The sequence below is a fragment of the Wyeomyia smithii genome, chromosome 2, assembly GCF_029784165.1.
Source record: "Wyeomyia smithii strain HCP4-BCI-WySm-NY-G18 chromosome 2, ASM2978416v1, whole genome shotgun sequence".
In the NCBI taxonomy this organism is placed as follows: Eukaryota; Metazoa; Arthropoda; class Insecta; order Diptera; family Culicidae; genus Wyeomyia; species Wyeomyia smithii.
In genome coordinates, this window is record NC_073695.1 from 23,008,292 (window position 1) to 23,027,709 (window position 19,418).

Genomic DNA, 19,418 nt, shown 5'->3' on the forward strand with positions numbered 1-19,418 from the left:
TGACAAATTGGAAAACGTTCGTAGTTTCCAAAAAGAACTAGTCAAAAATTGTAGGTTCAATCCATGTATGATTATAGACTAATTCTGGGAATTAGATTGATTGGTATAATATTACTCCACTCATGTATACTGATGAACGACGACTTGGAATACTAGAGAAATAAAACCATCCAGTTCAGAGATAGCAATGTTAGGAGTGAGTCTCATTGTTTGCAGTTTAAAAAGAAAATCCAGAAAACCAGTACACGAAGCGTACTTTTCCTCTAATGTGTTCTAGAAAGATATAACACTTTCCAAATGGCGGCCAGCGTCCAATCGAGCATAGCTAAGCCAATTTAGGCGTTGCACAGAAGCGCCCGAGCCAGTATTCAAATACGCGCGCGCCTGCCTCAACCATGCCCGCAGCCATCGCACCGTACCGCGCTGGGGTTGTTTTTGTTTTGGGTACCCACGAAGAAGCCGCGAAGAAATAATCAACATGATCGCAAAAAATCGCGATCGCGCCGCGGGCGATAGAATTTCGCGTAAATAAACAACAACCAGTTCAGTCAGTTTAGGCTTTGAAGCGGCGCGGCGCTGCGCGGCATCACCGAAGATCACCGACGATCGTCGAAGAAACAGCGGTCGGCGGTGGTAGTGGTGGTGGTGGTCTAGACCTCTAGACAAGCGCACAGTAGCTGAAGCCTTTTGGGCGAGGGGTTCGCAGAAGAGATGGGGATGGGGATGGGGTACGGCCCGAGACGGCGACTGCCGGTCGGTCCATGACGTCATGGTTCACGAAGGCATTCGCCGTATATAAAGTGGAACCCAGTCGGGCGGCAATGTTTATTCGAGTACGATACCTGAACGTGTTAACGTGGTTTAGCAAAACAACAAACGAAGCAAAAAATAAAAAACATAACGCAAGTTTGAAGTTCGAGGCGAAGGTTTGGGAAAGTGTGATCTTTACAGAAAATAGTGTGATTGCATACGGAAAGTGCAAGTGTAGCAAGCTTGGTTTGAAGAGGTCCCACTCTGGTGGTGAAGGGTGCGAAAGAAAATAGTATTTTTTTCTTTCTTTGTTAGGAGGGAAAAATATAGAAAGTGACTGGAAAGTGTTTGGTTGGCTAAAAAAGACAAGCAGAAAAAAGAAAATCGCTAGCGGAAAACAGTTGTGGAAGTTTGAAGTTGGAACAAAGGAAACTAGTGCATACAAGCTTTGGAGCGTTTGTGGATCAGTTTACGGACAATGGCGCACGGTGTAAGAGGTACCTTTTGCGTGGCACTGCTGGCGACAACCTTGCTGTCACTTTGTTCCGGTTCCGCCATCCCCATGTGGGAATACCTGAGTCGGAGTGAAAAGGTAAGTGGCGCGAGTATTAATAAGTGAAGCGTGTAGCGTGCGGAACGGACAACTTAGAGCTTAGTGCAAGTGCTGATGTGAGATTCCGCGAAATTCGAACTCACCGATGTAATGCGGCTGATGCTGCTTCGCTAATTGTTTGCCAGCTACCCGAGCGATTACTGTTGGAGTTATCTGAACATGTAAATCTTTCCCGTGTGCAACAAAAGTTAAGCTGTACGAGTTGTTCCTACACACTGGTCAGGGGCGATCTTTAGTCGAATCGTTTCATGTTGTACCACTCAATCATTCTTCTAGTTCGAATGGGAAAGACCTAGGCTAACAATTGGGGTTTAAATTATTTAATCGATAATCGGTTACGCTCGATCGAAACAAAGTACGATTCAAATGTGAAGTTTAGTCATTGAACCTGTCTTTTTTATTAATATTCATTAAAAGGGTTAATAGGCGAGTATGCGCTGTCATCATTAGTTTTCTGACAGACTTGACCAAGACTGGAATTTATCGCGATGTATGAACAGGAAGAACGTTTTTCTTGGCACGTTAAGCGATACTTCCCACTCTGTCTGTCAAACAGACTGAATTGACCCCTAAACAGATGCTCAAATCTTCGAGACGTGTTGATTTTTATTCAAAGTCACGGTCATGACAGAGAAGATCCTACCAGTCGACGGTGTAGAATATTTACAGACCGAAAACATCGTGCACGTGGAATTGTAAGTCGACACCTAGCCTAGCCGAGCCGAAATGACGTAACCGTGCTTCTCGGGGTTGAAGCGCAGCACTAATTGGCACTTGTTGATTCAATAGGCATTAAATTCTAGAATACAACCGCAGCCTCCATCACGATCAATGTTTTGCCTTTGGCAATAGCCGAGATTATGAGATGAGGAAGTTCACGACCGTCGCGGCTGTCGCAGTCCGTATCTATACGAAAACCGGTGGAGACTTCTATCATCATCTCTAACAAATGATTGATCTAGAAGAGGTCAATTGAAGCTAGTTGAACTTGGGATTGAAGAGTCTTCGCACAGTTTGATGCAATCGGATCGTGCACTCTAGCGCATTTACATACTTAAAGAGGATTTATTAGGGAGCAGGTAATTTATGGCCAGCTGAACCTTGCTAGGTCTCATGTATATGCAACAGTAGAAAACGCAAGATCCACAAGCATCGATAACCTTGAATGACCTTGACGTTCAGGTATTTTCCCCACAGCTCGTGCAAGATAAGAGACCAAACATAACAATCATTTCAGACTAGCGTGAAGCGCGAAATCCCGGACTTCATCTTCCTCTTTCTCGTGTCCGGGCGTGCGCGCGAGCTCTCGCGCACATTTCGCATTCATTTGGTTCTCGTTCCGGGACGACCGGCTGGCGCTGAATAAAATTAGCACTTTTATTATAGTAAAATTCTTCAATAGAGCTCCCCGCGCGCGTTCGCGCCTCGAAGGGCGGGCTCCGATTTCGCGATACGCCTAGTAAGTTAAGCTCAACGCCCAGCGCGGTGACCCTGAGGCGAATCTTCGAATGTCGTATATGGTCTGCGACCGTAAGATTTTGCAAAAATGTTTGAAAAACAAACCCAAAACCAGTTTCACATCCAGTTAGCATTTCTATTCTCGGCCGAAGCAGGATTTTAAATACACGGGTGAAGTTGTTGAACTTTATAGGTGTTTTTTTTTGTGTGTGACCACGGGTAACGTTTTGTTTCCCCCATAAGCTATTGGCGAGGCGGAAGGGTTAATTTATTGATGCGTGGATTGGAACCGTCTTACGATTAACGCCAGTAATAACAATTTATCGAGCAGGGGTATGCACCGGGGAAAGGATGCGGAGTGAGCGGGTTGTTGTCGGGCAGTTCCGGGACATTTATTATTGTGTCAATTTTACTTGCCGTTATGTTTTTTGCTGCGTGGAATTTTCGTTGAAAGCGGCGTCGGTTTGGGGTTTCATATGACATCACCTAACAAATGTTTTCAATTTTTGAAGTCAATTTTTTGTGTGTCAAAATATTAGTAAACTGTGTTAAAAAAACAAGTGTGTTTCAACAGTTCAAAATTGCGATGGTTTTATTTAAAAAAAAATCACGAATTTGAGCAGGTCACGGTCGCCATGGTAAAAAATTAACACTTTTTTTTACGATTACAATTTTTGATCTTGAAAACCAGGTATTTAACCAATTTCGTGCCTTCAGCAAATTACCCTATTTTTAAGGTTGTTCAATACAGTTTGAGGAAAAATTGATGAAGGTTTTCATTAGCATTTGAATTGCACTTAAAGTTAATTAAGTAACCATTACACCGATGACTTTTGCTCTTTTTACATGTTCAGAATAATCCCAAAGCAATCACTTGTTTTTTTCCTTTATTTTTTGAAATGATTTTTTAATGATTTTAAAGAATATGCTTTACTAAATGAGGTTTCATTGATCATTATTTGATTTGAAGCTATGTTCTTCGAAAAACGTTTTGTTCATGCTTTTATAGTTTTGATGAATGAAACTTTGCTTATTTGAAGAATTCATTTTAATAATATTTCTGATGTTTTGAATTATTTGACGTCTTTCCGTTGTTTTTTTTTAACGACTTGCAATTGATTCATGGCAATTAACAAGTATTAGTCATTTTAACAACGCCAGTGGTCCAGGAATGCATTCTAGCGGAACGAAATTAATAACTCCGGATCGTGTTGGTTTGAGATAGAGTTTTCGGCATTGTTCATGAGAATAACCAAGGATTATTTTCGTATGAAAATATTTGTACTAAACGTGTACTAAACTAGTACTAATTTTTTCCTGCATTTTTTTAATATAGAAGGATTATTTTTTTTACAGAGTTGTTTATTAGCCAATAATATGCAACTCTTCCGAATTCGCAACTAACTAACAAGAAGCCACAGCATTATATTCATTTTTTTTGGATAAAATGGACAAAAAACTTTTATTATCATTCTATTTGTTTTTCTAAGTGTACTAATAAACTATTTGAGTTTCTAATTATAAATCTTTCAAACTTTGAACATCTCAATTAGCACACAAAAGCGCAACCTGAAACTCTCAGGGCTGGGAGAATATGTAGACAAAATTTCAGCCCGGAGCTCCTTGGAGCTTTTACTCTGTGAATAATTTTGGGAAATTCCACAAAATTAATGAACAAACGTTCCATGTTGTTTCCAATATTATGATAAATGTCTTCGGAAACGGTAAAGAGAATAAAATATGTGCTATTTTGGTTTCAAAATATGCATTTGTAGCACACGTAAATACTCTTGATGTGATCACAGTAGGCATGGTTTGAAAATTGTACTTAGCATTCATGGTGACGTCTTGATTGTGTTACACGAAGTTCATTTACTGCTAATATACATATTTTTTCTAAATAACCTACGGCTACGAGTTTTAAAAAAATTAAAAAAGGTAAGGAGAGACTGAATAAATCCGTCAGGAGTTATCGAGATTTTCAATCAAGACAATTCAACCGCCTCGTGAACATCAAAGATGTTTCTGAACACCCTTTAGTACATCTGATCCGATGATTTCTCTGAATCATAAAACAAAAGAACATTTATTTGAGGAACTTTCAAGTATAGTTCAAAATTCTATAGTAGATGAAACATGAACTTCAAAAATAAAGTTTGAATTTAAAAACTCATGCTTGGATTTTGGAGATAATTCATGAAATGTATGGAGAAATGACGAGAAATAGGATCAAATCATTTTTGAACAATGATTCCTTTATTGTTATTGTATCCTATTTGAAAAAAAAAAAATCATTCCATAAGATTTAACTATTTATTTTGAATATTGTTCTAAATATTTTTAGACCAAAAGAGCCCTTTTTTATTTCTTTTTCACATCTCCCAAGACTTTGGCATAATATTGGAAACAAAATAGCATGTTTTTTCTAGTACAAAATCACTCACATACACCTAGTTTTCTTCCAGCCCTGAGGGTTTCAAGTTTCGCTTTTGTGCGCTAATGGAGATATGAAATTAAAAAAAATATAATAAAAATTTTCGGTTTTTTTATTAAATATCTAATCAAACTACAAATGATAGCCATCCTATTTCTGCGGCAAAGTTCAGAGTTCAAAAGATTTATAATTAGAAACTAGCCGAATTGTTAGTACACTTAGGGAAACAAATAGAATGAAAATAAAAGTTTTTTGCCCATTTAGTTAAAAAAAATCAATATTTCATACACTGTAGCTTCTTGGGAAGTTGTGTCTTCGGAAGAGTTTCATATTATTGGCTAAGAAAACAACTTTGTAGAAGAAACCATTCTTCTAAATTGAAAAAATGAAGGATAAAAAATAGTACTAGTTTAGTACAAGCTTAGAGTTTCATATTATTGGCTAAGAAAACAACTTTGTAAAAGAAATCATTCTCCTAAATTGAAAAAATGGAGAAAACAAATTTAGTACTAGTTTAGTACAAGTTTAGTACATGTTTAGAACAAATATTTCCATACAAAAATATTTCCTGGTTATTCTCATGAGCGTTGCCGAAAACGCTATTTCGAAAAACCAACACAATCTGGAGTTATTAATTTCGCTAGATTACATTCCTGGACCACTGTGCAACGTATTCGAAGTTATTTTGGTTGTTTTCAAATATTTTCATACAAAGGTACTTTGATGATTTTACTGGTCAACACAGGTTTTGCCCTAGAGCTCAAACTGGAAAAATATGAAAGATTATTGCTTTTTAACAATTTCTGTGAATTTTGGTGCTCCTAGTAAGTTCGAAAGGGAACCAAAAGACCGCAGAGTAAATGCTCACCGGGTTCGTCGCTTCTACCGTTGCTAACGGGAAAACATCATTTAAGTCTCTGAAGACTTTACGCACTTCCAACTTGGCTAGAAGCACCAAAATTCACAGAAACGATAAAAAACTAAAATATTTTAATTTTGAACTCGAGAGTTTGAGCAATAAGGCAAGCCTGTGTTGACAATTTACCCTCGAGCTCAAACGGAAAATACATGAAATATTGAAGCTATTTAACCGTTCCTGGGAATTTCAGTGCTCCTAGTCAAGTTGGAAGTCTGTAAAGTCTTCAGAGACTAATCACAAACGTAAAAGTGACGAACCCGGCGAGCTTTTACTCTGCGGTCTTTTGACGTACTTCCGAGCTTGCTAGGGGCACTAAAATTCATACGAACGGTTAAACAGCCTCAGGGTGCGCCATAATTATTGCAACAAGAAACAGAGAACTTTGAACCATGTTTTTTCGGAAGTAAGAGACAACTTTTGGAATAAAAATAATTTACTGAGTAAAAACAATTAGAAACAACAACAACTGTTTCCACACAAATACCAAAAAACAGGCTCTTTCCGACGCGCAACCAACAAAAAGGCTGGTGCGATGCAAGGGTCTTCTTGCCCGAATCATTCGTCGCGAGCACCTGACGATGCTCTTCACTAACGAGCTGTTTTTCGTCGGAAAAGGAGTAAAAATAGATGATGATTACTACCTGGACGGGATTTTGAAAAAGAATGTGATGGGTTCGGCCCAGCAAACGAATAACAATCGAAACTGCATCTTCATGCAAGACGGTGTCCCGGCTCACACAAAGAAGGCCGTTCAAGACTGGTTTCAACGCCAGATTTCAACGTGATGTCAACGCCAGATTTCAACGTGATGGACTTGTCGATTTGAGGGATGTTAGGAGCACAGACCTGCTCACGAAAACAAACAAGTTAGAGCGAGGTGAAGAAGACTTCGCTCAAAGCTTGGAAAGGAATTCCTCAAAATGACATTCGGTCCGCCGTCGAGTCTTATCCTAAGAGTCTATGAGCTGTCATCAGAGCTAAAGGAGGACACATTGTATGAGTTGTTAATTTTTTAAACTGTTTTTTCCTCAATAAATTATTTTTATTTCAAAAGTTTTAGCTTACTTGCCAAAAACGTGGTAACCGGTCCTTTGTTTTTTGTTGCAATAACTATGGCGCACCCTGTATGATCTTTCATTTTTTTCAGTTTGAGCTCTAGGGAAATTTTTCTTTCGCTTTTGTCAAACAAAGTTCGAATCATTTCACAATATATTTTTGTGTCTTGTCTGTACCTTTTTATGACTTTTTATTCGCTCTTAGATTATTTTTCCATTGATCATCAATTAAAAGGATTAATGGTCTCCTCGACCATTTTAAAATTACTACCTTTTAATTATGTAAAATGATCAAAATAGATTATTTCTAAGCTATTCTTTCACAAGTGCATTTCTTTTGCAACCACTGTTGACAGTGGATCATTGAACTCTTTTTTAAAATCCAGTCAAGCAATACCTGCATACATTCACTCCGTTTGTAGTTTACCCCTTTCCACTCTGAAAAACCAAAGCGTACCGATCAACTGATTACATAGGCATGAAATGAAATGAAAGACAAAATAAGAACTCGAAGCTTCGATACACAATGAAACCAAAATTGGATTGGAAGCCTTACTAGTGCAATAGAGTAATCAGAAAAAAATGTGTTTGTCACGCAAAGACGTGGGTCTGTTTTTTTACTTACGTGCATCATCCAGCCACCAGCTGGAAGTGGTCTAAACAGCGGCAGACCTTGACTAACCTTGACGGTGGTTTGGGGTGTTTTTTTTTTCTTCTCCGCGTTATGCTTTTTTTAATGATAGTTGACCCGCCAGCCTCCGCTCTGCGGAATAGTAGTTTCAATTAGTAAAGATTAGCAATTTAAATTTAGACCGGACTGTTTTTTTTAACTTCTTTCGCTCGTCAGGGTTGTAAGCCGAATTCCCCGCGAAGAGGGCAGCGAAAGTGTTATTCGATTGTCACGGACGTGGTTCGTTGTTCGTAGCATTGAAGTCACGCGCGTTTTGCGTACGCATGGCGTAACTTTCGTCGGTTTTGTTTGTGAATGTGTGCGTATGCGTTGTTTTTTGCCCTCGTAAACCGAACAGCTGATTTGATTTTGTTTGTTTGTTTTTCTTTGGCTCACTTTCAGATGTCACACCTGTACTCGATGTTTGCCAAACAGGTCTCCAACTATTGCAAAGGCTCGCAAGATATGCCGACTAATCTGTGCAAGCGGAACCTGCTGATGTATGGCATCAACAAGCTGCAGGACATGAACGAGTCCCACTTGGACTCGATGGACCCCTACCAGCGGGATGCCCATGATATAAGTGAGTATTGATCTTGACTGCTCTCGCGTGGACGTCTTAATTTGCGTGCTTTGCTCTGGACAGACAGGTGAAACTAGATGACGGATTGAGCAAACCAGTCAATACAACAGCGTTGAATGCGACTTTGGAAAGGTGAAGTGGTAACACACATATAGGAAGGCAGTATTGTTTTTCGAGAAGTCTCGTGTTGGCAGCTCAATGTCAAAAAGTAATTAAGGAAGCGTGAAGCCATGCTTTGGAATGAGGTTAGGCATTTGATTTGACACTATCGACACAATCGTCTGATTGATTGCTTTCGTTTGTGATGACAGAAAAGGAAGTTGTAAATTTTGTGTGCCCATCAAGCAAATGTTTCTCGCAATGACCTGCGACACGAACGGCTCATTTAAACTAATTGTGTAGTAATTTCTAGTAATTGCCTTCCTGATACTTAAAAGTCTCCACAGATGTGCGTGCTATTTTCAACGGCTTCGCGAGCTGCTAGATGTCTTCAGGGGGGAAAAAAAAAGTAACATCTTTAGCTCTGCTCGTTAGCTATAGAGCGTAGAGCGAGCGAGTTTATCTCCTGCCGTAAACATTTTTTTCCTCTCGCAGCATTAGCTTTTAGCTTCCTAACAATGTAGCCTCTTTCGTGTGTGGCGTTTTTTTTTTATTCTCGCTTATTTTCCGTCGGTCTAGTTCCGCCACTGTTGTGGCCAATCACCGACGCCCAGGGAGGCGACTCCACACCCAGGACCCTAACTCACGACCCGTTTATCAACGGACCGGCGCCAACGGCTTTACTTCCTCATGCGATGGAAGGCGTGATCCCAGAGATTTTTCGCCTCAGAAAAACTCCCGGTGTCGGCTAGGATTGAATCTAGACCAGTTGGGTTGGTTGTGAGTGGATCACGCCACCTCACAACCATCGACACCTATGTCGACGGTGGGATTCGAACCCAGGCGTCGAGCGTGGTTGGCGGAGACGTTACCAACCACACTAGGCCCCCGCTGTGGCGTTTTTAGGATTCATAAAAAGTTTGCTTAGAAAAACAGTTCGGCTTCGGCAAAAAATAAAATAACTAAAAGCACTTATATTGAAAAAGAAATATTCTATCGTATCACTGCAGTTGAGAGATTCAGTTAAGGTCTCGCTTCCATCCGCAGCGATCGTCTTATTCGTGCCGAGCTCATCATCCCCATTCAAGTTTAAATTATGATAATAATCGCGAACACCCTAGCCGTCGTACGTTACTTACCTTTGCAACTGCGCCGAGACGAAATAGTTCGATTAAACGCAATAAAAAACACCACCCTGATAGGTGTTTCAGCCGAGTCGCCGGTCGGCGTAGCCTTCACGTCATCAAAGATGACGTTCGATAGTTCGCTTTCAGGCGGCAATGCTGTGCAAATCTCCCACTTTGCGTGCAAACCAGGAAACCCGCGCGAGCCTATCGATCGAAGAAAAGTTCGAGGAAGTGACCTCGAACTTTTGTTCTTTGATCTTCGATCTTAGCGAAGCGATGCGCGCGCTCGTCTTACCTCTTCCCCCAGCGTTCGTCCGTCAGAGCAAAGCAAAATGATTAATCGACAACTTATCCTATTTTATGGTATATATCTTGTTGTCTACACGCGATAGCTAATGAAGCGTATTAATTTTTCTTCCAGTCTGGGATGCCATGATGGACGGCCACACTAAGAATGGCAAAAAGAAGAACCAGCCCTCAACGGAGGCCCCGGCTCAGATTGTCAGCGATCTGAGCCGGTACGAGCACAGTCAGTACGAGCACAATCCGCTGTTCGATGAGCCTGCTCCGCATCGCAAACAGGACTCCCCGTACGGTTCCGAGTACGACTCCTACAGTAACGCTGCATCGGCTCCGGACGCACAGTATGCCGAACCCCAGAACTATCTTCCCTACAATGGTGGATTCGGTGCTCAACGATATCAATATCAGACAGCTGCATCGAGTCACTTCGACAACCTAGCTCCGGTGGAACAAAACACAAACTACCTGTCCGGTCCGATGGTGGTACGCTTGCGCCCGGACGGTACCCCGGTGGATGCCCCTCATCACAAGACACTGCCGAAGGATGACGACATCAAGGAGATGACTATTGGCAAAGAAAAAATGCCAACCTTCCAGCAGATCTACACCAATCTGAAGCACAACGAAAATGCTCACGATCACCATGGACTGCCGGCGTCAACAACCGAAACGATAACCCCCCTGTCGGCCATCGGTTTCATCAGCTCCTATGGGACCGAGGGCAGGCTGCTGAATTAAAACCCGGGTGGAGGCGCTCGTAGAATAACCTTGATTGTGATTTTAATTAAGTGTTCTAACATTACGTCTAATGAAAACTACAGGACTCACGGTCACTCCGACATACTTCGACCACAAATCAGAGACCGCGAATCATGGGCCATTTTATCAAGAGCTTGCCGAAAGCTGTCGAATCAAACCGGAAACGAAGAAAGAAGGAGAAGGAAAATCAAACGCATTCTCGCTAGCTAGTACAGTAAGTGAAAAGAAAACGCATTGTTTACCAAATTTCACGTCGACACCGACATTCGGGTTGGCCTCTGAACAGTGCCCTCCGGTCCCAAGTGGCGTGGGAGTAGCGTACCCGCGAGCCTTGGGACCAACCAACATCCGAGAGACATTCATTAAAAGCTAATATATTTATTACCAATCATTGTCACTCATTCTCATTATATTAGTTTTGTTTTCTGTCGTGCTGTTTGCCAGGCAGCAGTTGTAAACCGCGGTAGAGCAGGAAGATATAGTAAAGTAGGCGTAAGAATCGCTTCAGACTGCGCGTCCCCCTCGCATGGGGACTCTGGCCGTTCTGAAAGGGTTCTTCCCGATGAAGATTTATAAAGCAAAAGGTTGTGATGAATAAGAAAACACTAGAATACGATGGAGACTTGTTTCTTAAATTATTGTTTTGTTCTGCTAGATGCTTCAAGCATGCTTATTTATGAGTATTCTTAGAGAGCGAATCATATATGATCACTAATACTAATGTCAAGGTTGACTCTATTTTTTATCGCTTTTGTATCAAATTTTGGAAGTGCAATCGGACGGAAGTGAAGCGTGACTAGTCGCGAGTCAAGTTGGAAAGCTAATCTTAGGAAGTTCTTCCGGATATATCAGGCAGCCAATCGGAAATTTGGTACGAAATCACAAGGTATTCCAAATTGTTTGGAAAGTTAAAGATTTAACTAATCTACGCTAAGATTTAGGTTTAGTTGGAACTAGTAAGTTTACATGCTTTGGTTGAAAATACGAAAAATTTTTGCTGACAAAAGAAGTAAAATTTTCGGAAAACAACAATACAATTGTGGAGGTGGCTTAACAGAATAGAAACGTCGATTCTATTGCTAGTTTTTTTTTATAAGAAAAGTATGAGCTTAAAACAAACACAAACGTAGTAAGAACCAAGCAAATGTGATTTAATTGATATACTTCTAGATATGTAAGTTACTGTCGAGCAATTAGGCAAAGTAAAATATACAGTTTTCACATCTCGTTTACGCGAAAATTCAGTAGCAAGTTGGTCAAACTGGCACAAACGATACAATAAGCAATAAATGCTATTTATAAAATAATTATAATGTTTTTTTTCTGCTTGCATATGATATCACAAAGCACGCATACCTATTGGGATTTCGTCATGGGCATTCCACAAGTCATAACTTACTTAGATTTACTCACGTGTGAAAAATAAAATCTCACAAATTTCTAAATCATGAGTCAATTCTTTGTTACGCAATCTATACGTTACTGTTTCGCTGCTGATGTCAAACAGGTGGAACTAGAATCTTGCGTTCGATTCATACAATATAATACATATTCGATTTTGAAAACCTCGTTTTGGATTGGTTTATAACTCATGACTCAGATAACCTGGAATGTTCGTTCTACTTTAAGCCGTGAGTCAAATTCTTGATATCTTGGTTGTTGTTCATGGTTTATTACTTCAAACCGTCACGGGTAATAACACTATGCGAACAATAATCAAAAATCACCCTGTATACGGAGCTTTCAAAAAAGAAAAGATTCACGGATTATCTCGCAGATATACTACCAACAGGGTTGCCAGATCTCGATTGCTACCGAAGACGCACGCTGCCCAAAACACATTTTTATCAGATGAAAAATTGTTTACGTTGAAGGCTGTTTTGAACAAGTAGAATGGTCGTGTGTATGTAGCATGTCTTCCTGATCAAGCATGGAAATTTTCACTCACTAGCAATATTTCATGCAAATGTGTTCTTTGATTTATCAGGTATCGTTCAATTGTTTCCACTCGCGTACAAGTTTTCCATAGAAACGCTGCTGATTGTTTTTCGCTTCTAAAAGTTCCGAATACCATAGAAGGTGACTTAATGATTCAAACACGATAGTATTTATTGTATCCAAGTTCACTTGCATTCAACGGTATCGCGACAAGCTTTGAGATATTATCGCCAGTGATACAAAATTATGAATCCAAATGAACGTTAGATTGCGTTCAACTGTTTGCTTACCAGAGCAACTAGGTATCATCAATGCTTACGGAAATGGTAGTATGGTGCATTAGCATGTGATATTTGAAATCACTAAGAATCATCGCGGTGTATCACGGTGAAAGCACGATGTGGAGTAGCCGAATTACGCCTGCAAGCAAACAACATTTGAAAGAATCGCTGCGATCGCTCGATTGCAATCGTTTACGATTCTTTCGTGAAACACTCGCTATATGTTGCTCGCTTCACCTAAAGCAGGCAATACTGAAACAAAATCATCAAAGTAAGCTACCATATATTTCTTTGCTATAAGTTGTCTCTTGCATGCGTGAGAATGTGTTACTTTTAATAGCGATGGTTTGCTGGGATTGGAAGCTTATGAATAGCAAGTTCAATAATGATACCCAAATGATTGTTATGTGATACGATTTTTTCCATCCTTGTTCCTGATATTCCAACCAATAAAAGAGGAGTGGAACGATTCCAGAATGCTTCAGTTGTGATGGTTTGGGGAACAATATCCAACAAAGGAGAGTTGCCACTGCTATTAATTGACAAAGGTATGAAAATTACTAAATAGTACTAACTACAACCAGTGTTGCAAGCAGTTTCACTTTCACTCTCTTCGAACTGATATTGAGTGTCACCCGAGTCAATTATCAGTGGAAATCATATCAGTGACATAAATGATATGTCCTATTTAATACCGAAATTATTTGATCTGAGCCAATCCATTGCATGAAGTTAATGAAGTAGGTAGGCAGCTTTATCCTCCACCGCATAAACATCGCTATAGTAACATAGCGTGTGCGAAATCACAGTAATGTTGCCAGTCAGCATTGTCACTGTCAACTGATTGGAGCTGAAAGTAAGTATCACTGTCAGCTCGTTCGTGTTGAAGTTTCAAAATTTTGAAGTTTAAACGGAGAATCTATCACTATCATTAAAGACCATTTGCTACCTAATGCCAAGGAATTATTCGGAGAGAAAGTGTCTGCTTTCAACAGAATTTAGCGATAGCGCTTGAGGGGCATCCACATTCCACGTGGACAGATTTTTAACGATTTTGACCCCCCTCCCTCTCCGTGAACAACTGCCCATATAAATTCTAAACAAAATTTATGGACCGTGGACATAACATAATCCCTCCCCCTCCAAAGCTGTCCACGTGGAATAAGGATGGCCCCTAAGGCAAATTTACTGTGTTTTATCATCTCTCGATTTGAACATATTGAACTTTAGCATTTAGAGGTACATGCTAGGAAAGTTGGGTGAAGTAAAAGACATGACTCTGGATACTTCTATGAACCGTTTGGTGACAATCTGGGAAGAAATGTCGATCGAAGTCGTGTGTGCAGCTTGTAATAATTTCGAGAAGCATTTGCGAGCCGTTACGTTAACATTACAAGAATGGATAAAAATTGTCGATTTTTCATGGGTTTACCTTCACACGCACTGAGGGAACTACCCATGCAGCGTCAATCATAGTAACCCATGAGTCAGCAGAAAAAATATGACAGCTCTATCAGATGAACTCTAACTTTGATGGCGAAAACAGTGAAGCTATTCCGTTCAGTAGTGTGCGCGTTCAAAGAACAGTACCCCGTTGCGTCGAAAACGGACATCGTGCGGCACTTTTTGGACGCCGGATATGCCCATTTTGACATCTACAACATCTTGGCACTATTGGTAGGGATACCATCCGTCCTGATTTAGCAGGACATGTCCTGATTTTGAGATCCATTTGGAACGTCCTGATTTTTTTTTCATATTTTAGCAATTGTCCTGATTATTCTGAATGATGCCGGATATTCAAAAAGAAAGCAAACTGTTCAGTACTGTCATCTTGACTCCGGGAAGAAACGAACTTATTGCGAACGAATTTTTTCTTTGGTTACATCATGACGAGAGAATTTGTCTACTCGTTGAAACCGTTAAACGTTTTTTGACAATTGTTAAGTTTATTTCAAACAGTTTACTAGTGTTGCAATTTTTAAAGTATCTACTAACGCCTAATAAATCAAAGTAGCAAAATTGAATTGTGCGAGAAATACGTTAAATGTGCATCTTTTGGCATATTTTGAAGTGCAAATCTCTAATTATGAGTTTTATTTATTGATAACTCAAAAAATAAAAATAGCTTAGATCACACTTCCGCTGGAAAAAAGTTGTCCTGATTTTTAACTCCGACGAAATGGTAACCCTAACGGACAACGGTCAGATCATCGGAAGAAAGCCCGGTTCCGGACGTTCGACGACCCTGAGTGACAAGAAGCTCCAAAGGAAGCTGAAAAGAAAGATCGAGGGAAAAGTGGCTGGTAGCCAAACAGTGAAAAAGTACCTGGCGAACATGGACATACATGTCAGGAAGCGGCAGTGTCGGGCACTGGTCTCGGAGCAGCAAGCAATGACGCAGCGGCAGCGGTTGAAAAAAATGGTCATCTCGAGTTTCCGGGCGAATCGCGACGTGGCGGTGATGATGGACGACGATGGTTAGCTACGACTGGCAGGGCACTTCGTATTTTACTTCCCCGAGTAGGAAGAGAGCTCCGAGGGGAAGTTCATTTCACACACTAAGTTTTTCAAAAAGGCGCTACTGTGGCTGACAATCAGCGAGAAGGGGATGTCAAGGCCACTCTTCTTTCGCTCCGGACTGGCCGAGGAACCTAAAGTACGACTGCCTGCCGGAAGTTGCGTCAGTCATCAAGAATTTCCATGAGGGCGAAGACGCGGTATTCTGAACGGATCTGGCGTCTGCCCACTACTCGAAATGATCGTTGGAGGAGATGGAGCAGTTTACCCAACTCGGCGAGCCCGCCCAACGTCCCCCAGCTGTGACACATCGAGAATTTCTAGCGTAAGATCTACTCCAACAATTTTGTCGTGAAAGCTGAGGAGGAATTGATAAATAAAACGAAAAAAGAACTCAAAAACATGTCTACACCTTCCATGGGAAATTACCTTCCCTGGGAAATTTATCGAACTCAGCTATCTGTTTTAGTTTTTTTTTTATTACCATCCGTAAAAGGTCCATTTTACAATGCAAACGTTATTCATTCGAAAACATCACTCGGGTGGAGAATACGTGCTTTGGCCGGATAAAGCAACATTGCATTGTACCAAAAAAACGCTAATATTTCTGGAGAGCCAGAATATACCTCACTTACTTTGTTGACCGTTCGGCCGAATAAATTGAGATTAGTGGGCAGCCGTTCTTCAGTCACCTCGTACACCAGCAGAACGTAAGTCTTTTTCCGTCGTGCACATTTACCGAGTGCGAGACCTATCACAGAGTTGATGGTTTCTTCCTGATTCTCTGCTGAAGATAGTTTTGGCGGCTCTGTCGTCAGGCGTTCTGACTTCAAGTCCAGCCTACTGAAGCCTCGTTGATCAGCTTCTTTCTGCGTCCATTTTTCATGTACGTAAAGGGTCACCGGGTGGATCAGCGTCCTATACAACGCTACAAGTTTGCGAACTATGGGACCTTATCTGGTTACGTAATTCGTAGAAGGCCCTGGTCGCAGCTGCAACTCGTCGTTTCACCACTCGCCCCACATCGTTGTCACACATAACAAGCGTACCGAGATGACCGATTCCATCAACAACTTCAAATTTACCATATGTGCCGAAAGACCGAAACCCGACAAACCTGTCACAGTGTCGTTCTATCCTTAACCCAATTTAATCATGATCAACTCACTTATCAAAGTGAATCCTGATCAAAAACCCACCCCACTAACCAAAACTCCCTCCCGTGGTCTTTGTAGAGATGCAGAGGTATACTCGGTGTCTAACAAAGCAAAGATTACATTCTAACACACCCACGAAAACTTTGAGCAAGTCAAACTCTGTTTTTTACCATTTTTGGAGGATGTTTTTGATTTGAATTCCAAAGACACATCAGTTCATGATTGAGAATTTTTGTGAATCTCGGAACAAGTCTTTGCCGTATTTGGCCCATAACACAGTGCAACAAAAATTTAGTTTTTCTTCAACCTTGGCTTCTATATTTGATTTTTTCAAGTAATTTGACGCATAAACAAATTCCCCCGAATTCGAACACATTTCACCTTAAGGCACAACAGTGGCGCCATTTTGAATTTTTGAGAAATCGAAAACTATCGATGTTTTTTGACGCCATTTTGTTTTGAAGCCAAATATCAAAATTCTAAGAGTTTGTCCACATATAAGCATTTTCTTACCCATCTTTAAAACAACAGATTTCAAATCGGACAAAAACTAAGCTCTAAACGGTGATTCTACGAAAACGGTTTTGGAATGGTTTTAGTATATTTTCCAAAGCGAAAAAATATCGAGTATGTATGAGCATTAGGGTGGGACATGCAATAAATTCTAGCTCCCATGCACTTTTCGTGTTCTTTATGGGTCCCATAACAACCATGTAACTTTTCAGATCGATCGGTGGAACTATAATTTTGCGCCGATTTTTAAAGTTTCCATACGATTTTATATGGGAAACTTTTTCAAAACTTGTTCTCTAGAGATGCCCAGTTGGCTCCTAAAAATATATCAATACATGATATTTGTAGGAAATTTCCCTGGGAGAAGCTCTTCTGAAAACCGTATGGCGCTAAAAAAAAGTTATTCACCCCAAACTGACATATTGCAATAGCAGCATGCTATAGCAGTGTTGCTGGAAAAATTCAATGGTGAGTCGTGTCTGTGTTTGAGTCAGTTTGAGTCAATCAGTTTGGGGTGAATAAATTTTTCTACAAGTATCGTAGCGCCTTACGGTCTTAAGAAGAGTTTTTCTCAGAAAAAATTCCTACAAATATCATGTATCGATATATTTTTAGGAGCAGACTGGACATCTCTAGAGAATATGTTTAAAAAAAAATGATTTTCTCATATAAAATCGTATGGAAAAATCGGGCGTAAAAATATAGCTCCACCGATCGATCTGAAAAGTTACACGAGTATCATAGGACCCATAAGGAACACAAAATGTGCTTGGGTGCGAAAAAATAACACCATCGCTTTTTTCCAATATGACCGTGTCCCAGTCTAATGAGCAATAATGGTAATGCGCTAGTATCTAAATGTGCTAGTCACATTATGTCTAATAATAGGTAAAAAAGTCTGAGGAATCGATTGGCAGGTGTCTGATCCACGTGAAACGTCAGTAACATGTCAATTTTGCCCCAACCCCCCTACAATACTAAAATAGGTTTATCCTGACGTTGGATTAGCTTATTTGAAATCTGTTCAAGTGTAAGTTTCAGTGTTGAGTGTAAGAGATACTCAAAGATACAATAACAATTTGTATTCACATGATCCTCCCCACCTCGCGAGGAGGGGGTCGCATTAAACTTTATCGAAGACGCAATGATTCCGTCTCATACCCGAAGCGAGATTTTTATGATTTGACCGGTCCTGGCCAAAAATGCGACCGGTGCCTCGCAAAAGGGAGAGGATCATGTAAAGACGAATTGCTATTGTATCTTTGAGTATCGTCTACACTCTTGATATTACATTAAACAGATTTCAAATAATAAACCTATTTTAGCATTGTAGGGTAATTGGGGCAGAATTGACTTGTTGCTGACATTTTACGTGGATCAGACACCTACCAATCGACATCAGAGACTTTTTTACTCAGTATGAGACGTAATTTGTCTACCACTTTTAGATATTAGTGCATTACCAATAATGCTCACACATACTAGATATTTTTTCGCTTTGTGACATATTTACCATGCCAAAACCGTTCTTGTAGAATCACCGTTTTGAGCTCAGTTTTTGTCCGATTTAAAATCTTTTCTTTTAAAGATGGGTAAGAAAATGCTAATATGCGGACAAACTCTTAGAATTTTGATATTTGGCTTCAAAACAAAATGGCATCGAAAAAACATCGGAAATTTTGGAATTTTCCAAAATTCAAAATGGCGCAACTGTTGCCTCTTAAGGTGAAATGTGTTCAAACTCGGGGAAAGTTGTTTTTGCGTCAAAATACATCAAAAAATCATTCATAGAAGCCACGGTAAAAAAATGTTGCACTGCGTTATCTGTCATAATTCATTTCTATGAACAGATGGTGAGTCTGTAAGTTGAATTCTCGGAATTTATGGAGGAATGCCGTCCTTCCCAGCTGCCTTGCAGTTCTTCAGCTTTTTAACTACTTTCTCCATCTCGTCCATGGATGGTGGATTTAGAGCTTGTCCATCACCCTGCAACTACGTAACCGAACACTTTATCAGAAAACGGTTTTCATATTACATTTCAGGTGTTTAATAAGAAGCATGCTTTGTGAATTTTGTCAAAAAATCCTATTTTTTTGCTTTTTTGGCTTCGTTCATATCTCATAGATTTCTATGCCTGAAAATTGGTCCATCTGAATAAGCATCTTTTTCTCCTTGTTCTGGCGTGCCCCAAGGAAATAACTTCGGCCCCTGTTGTTTCAACTATTTTACGACGTAATAT

At 40.2% G+C, this 19,418-nt stretch overlaps 1 protein-coding gene across 1 annotated transcript; it reads left to right on the forward strand.

The window, feature by feature from the left end:
• Positions 1 to 805: 805 nt before the first annotated feature.
• Positions 806 to 12,077, forward strand: LOC129724251 (rhythmically expressed gene 5 protein). The gene is made up of 3 exons (XM_055678977.1): positions 806 to 1,342; positions 8,302 to 8,482; positions 10,130 to 12,077. Exons 1-3 carry the CDS (start codon positions 1,229 to 1,231, stop codon positions 10,747 to 10,749), a joined length of 915 nt encoding a protein of 304 aa, XP_055534952.1. The 5' UTR covers positions 806 to 1,228; the 3' UTR covers positions 10,750 to 12,077.
• The last annotated feature ends 7,341 nt before the right edge of the window (positions 12,078 to 19,418 follow it).

Excerpts from the sequence above, each read along its gene's own strand:
- LOC129724251 (XM_055678977.1), top strand. The coding sequence starts at position 1,229 with ATGGCGCACGGTGTAAGAGGTACCTTTTGCGTGGCACTGCTGGCGACA. Across the intron at positions 1,343-8,301 it reads ACCTGAGTCGGAGTGAAAAG|ATGTCACACCTGTACTCGAT; the intron begins GTAAGTGGCGCG and ends GCTCACTTTCAG. Across the intron at positions 8,483-10,129 it reads GCGGGATGCCCATGATATAA|TCTGGGATGCCATGATGGAC; the intron begins GTGAGTATTGAT and ends TTTTTCTTCCAG.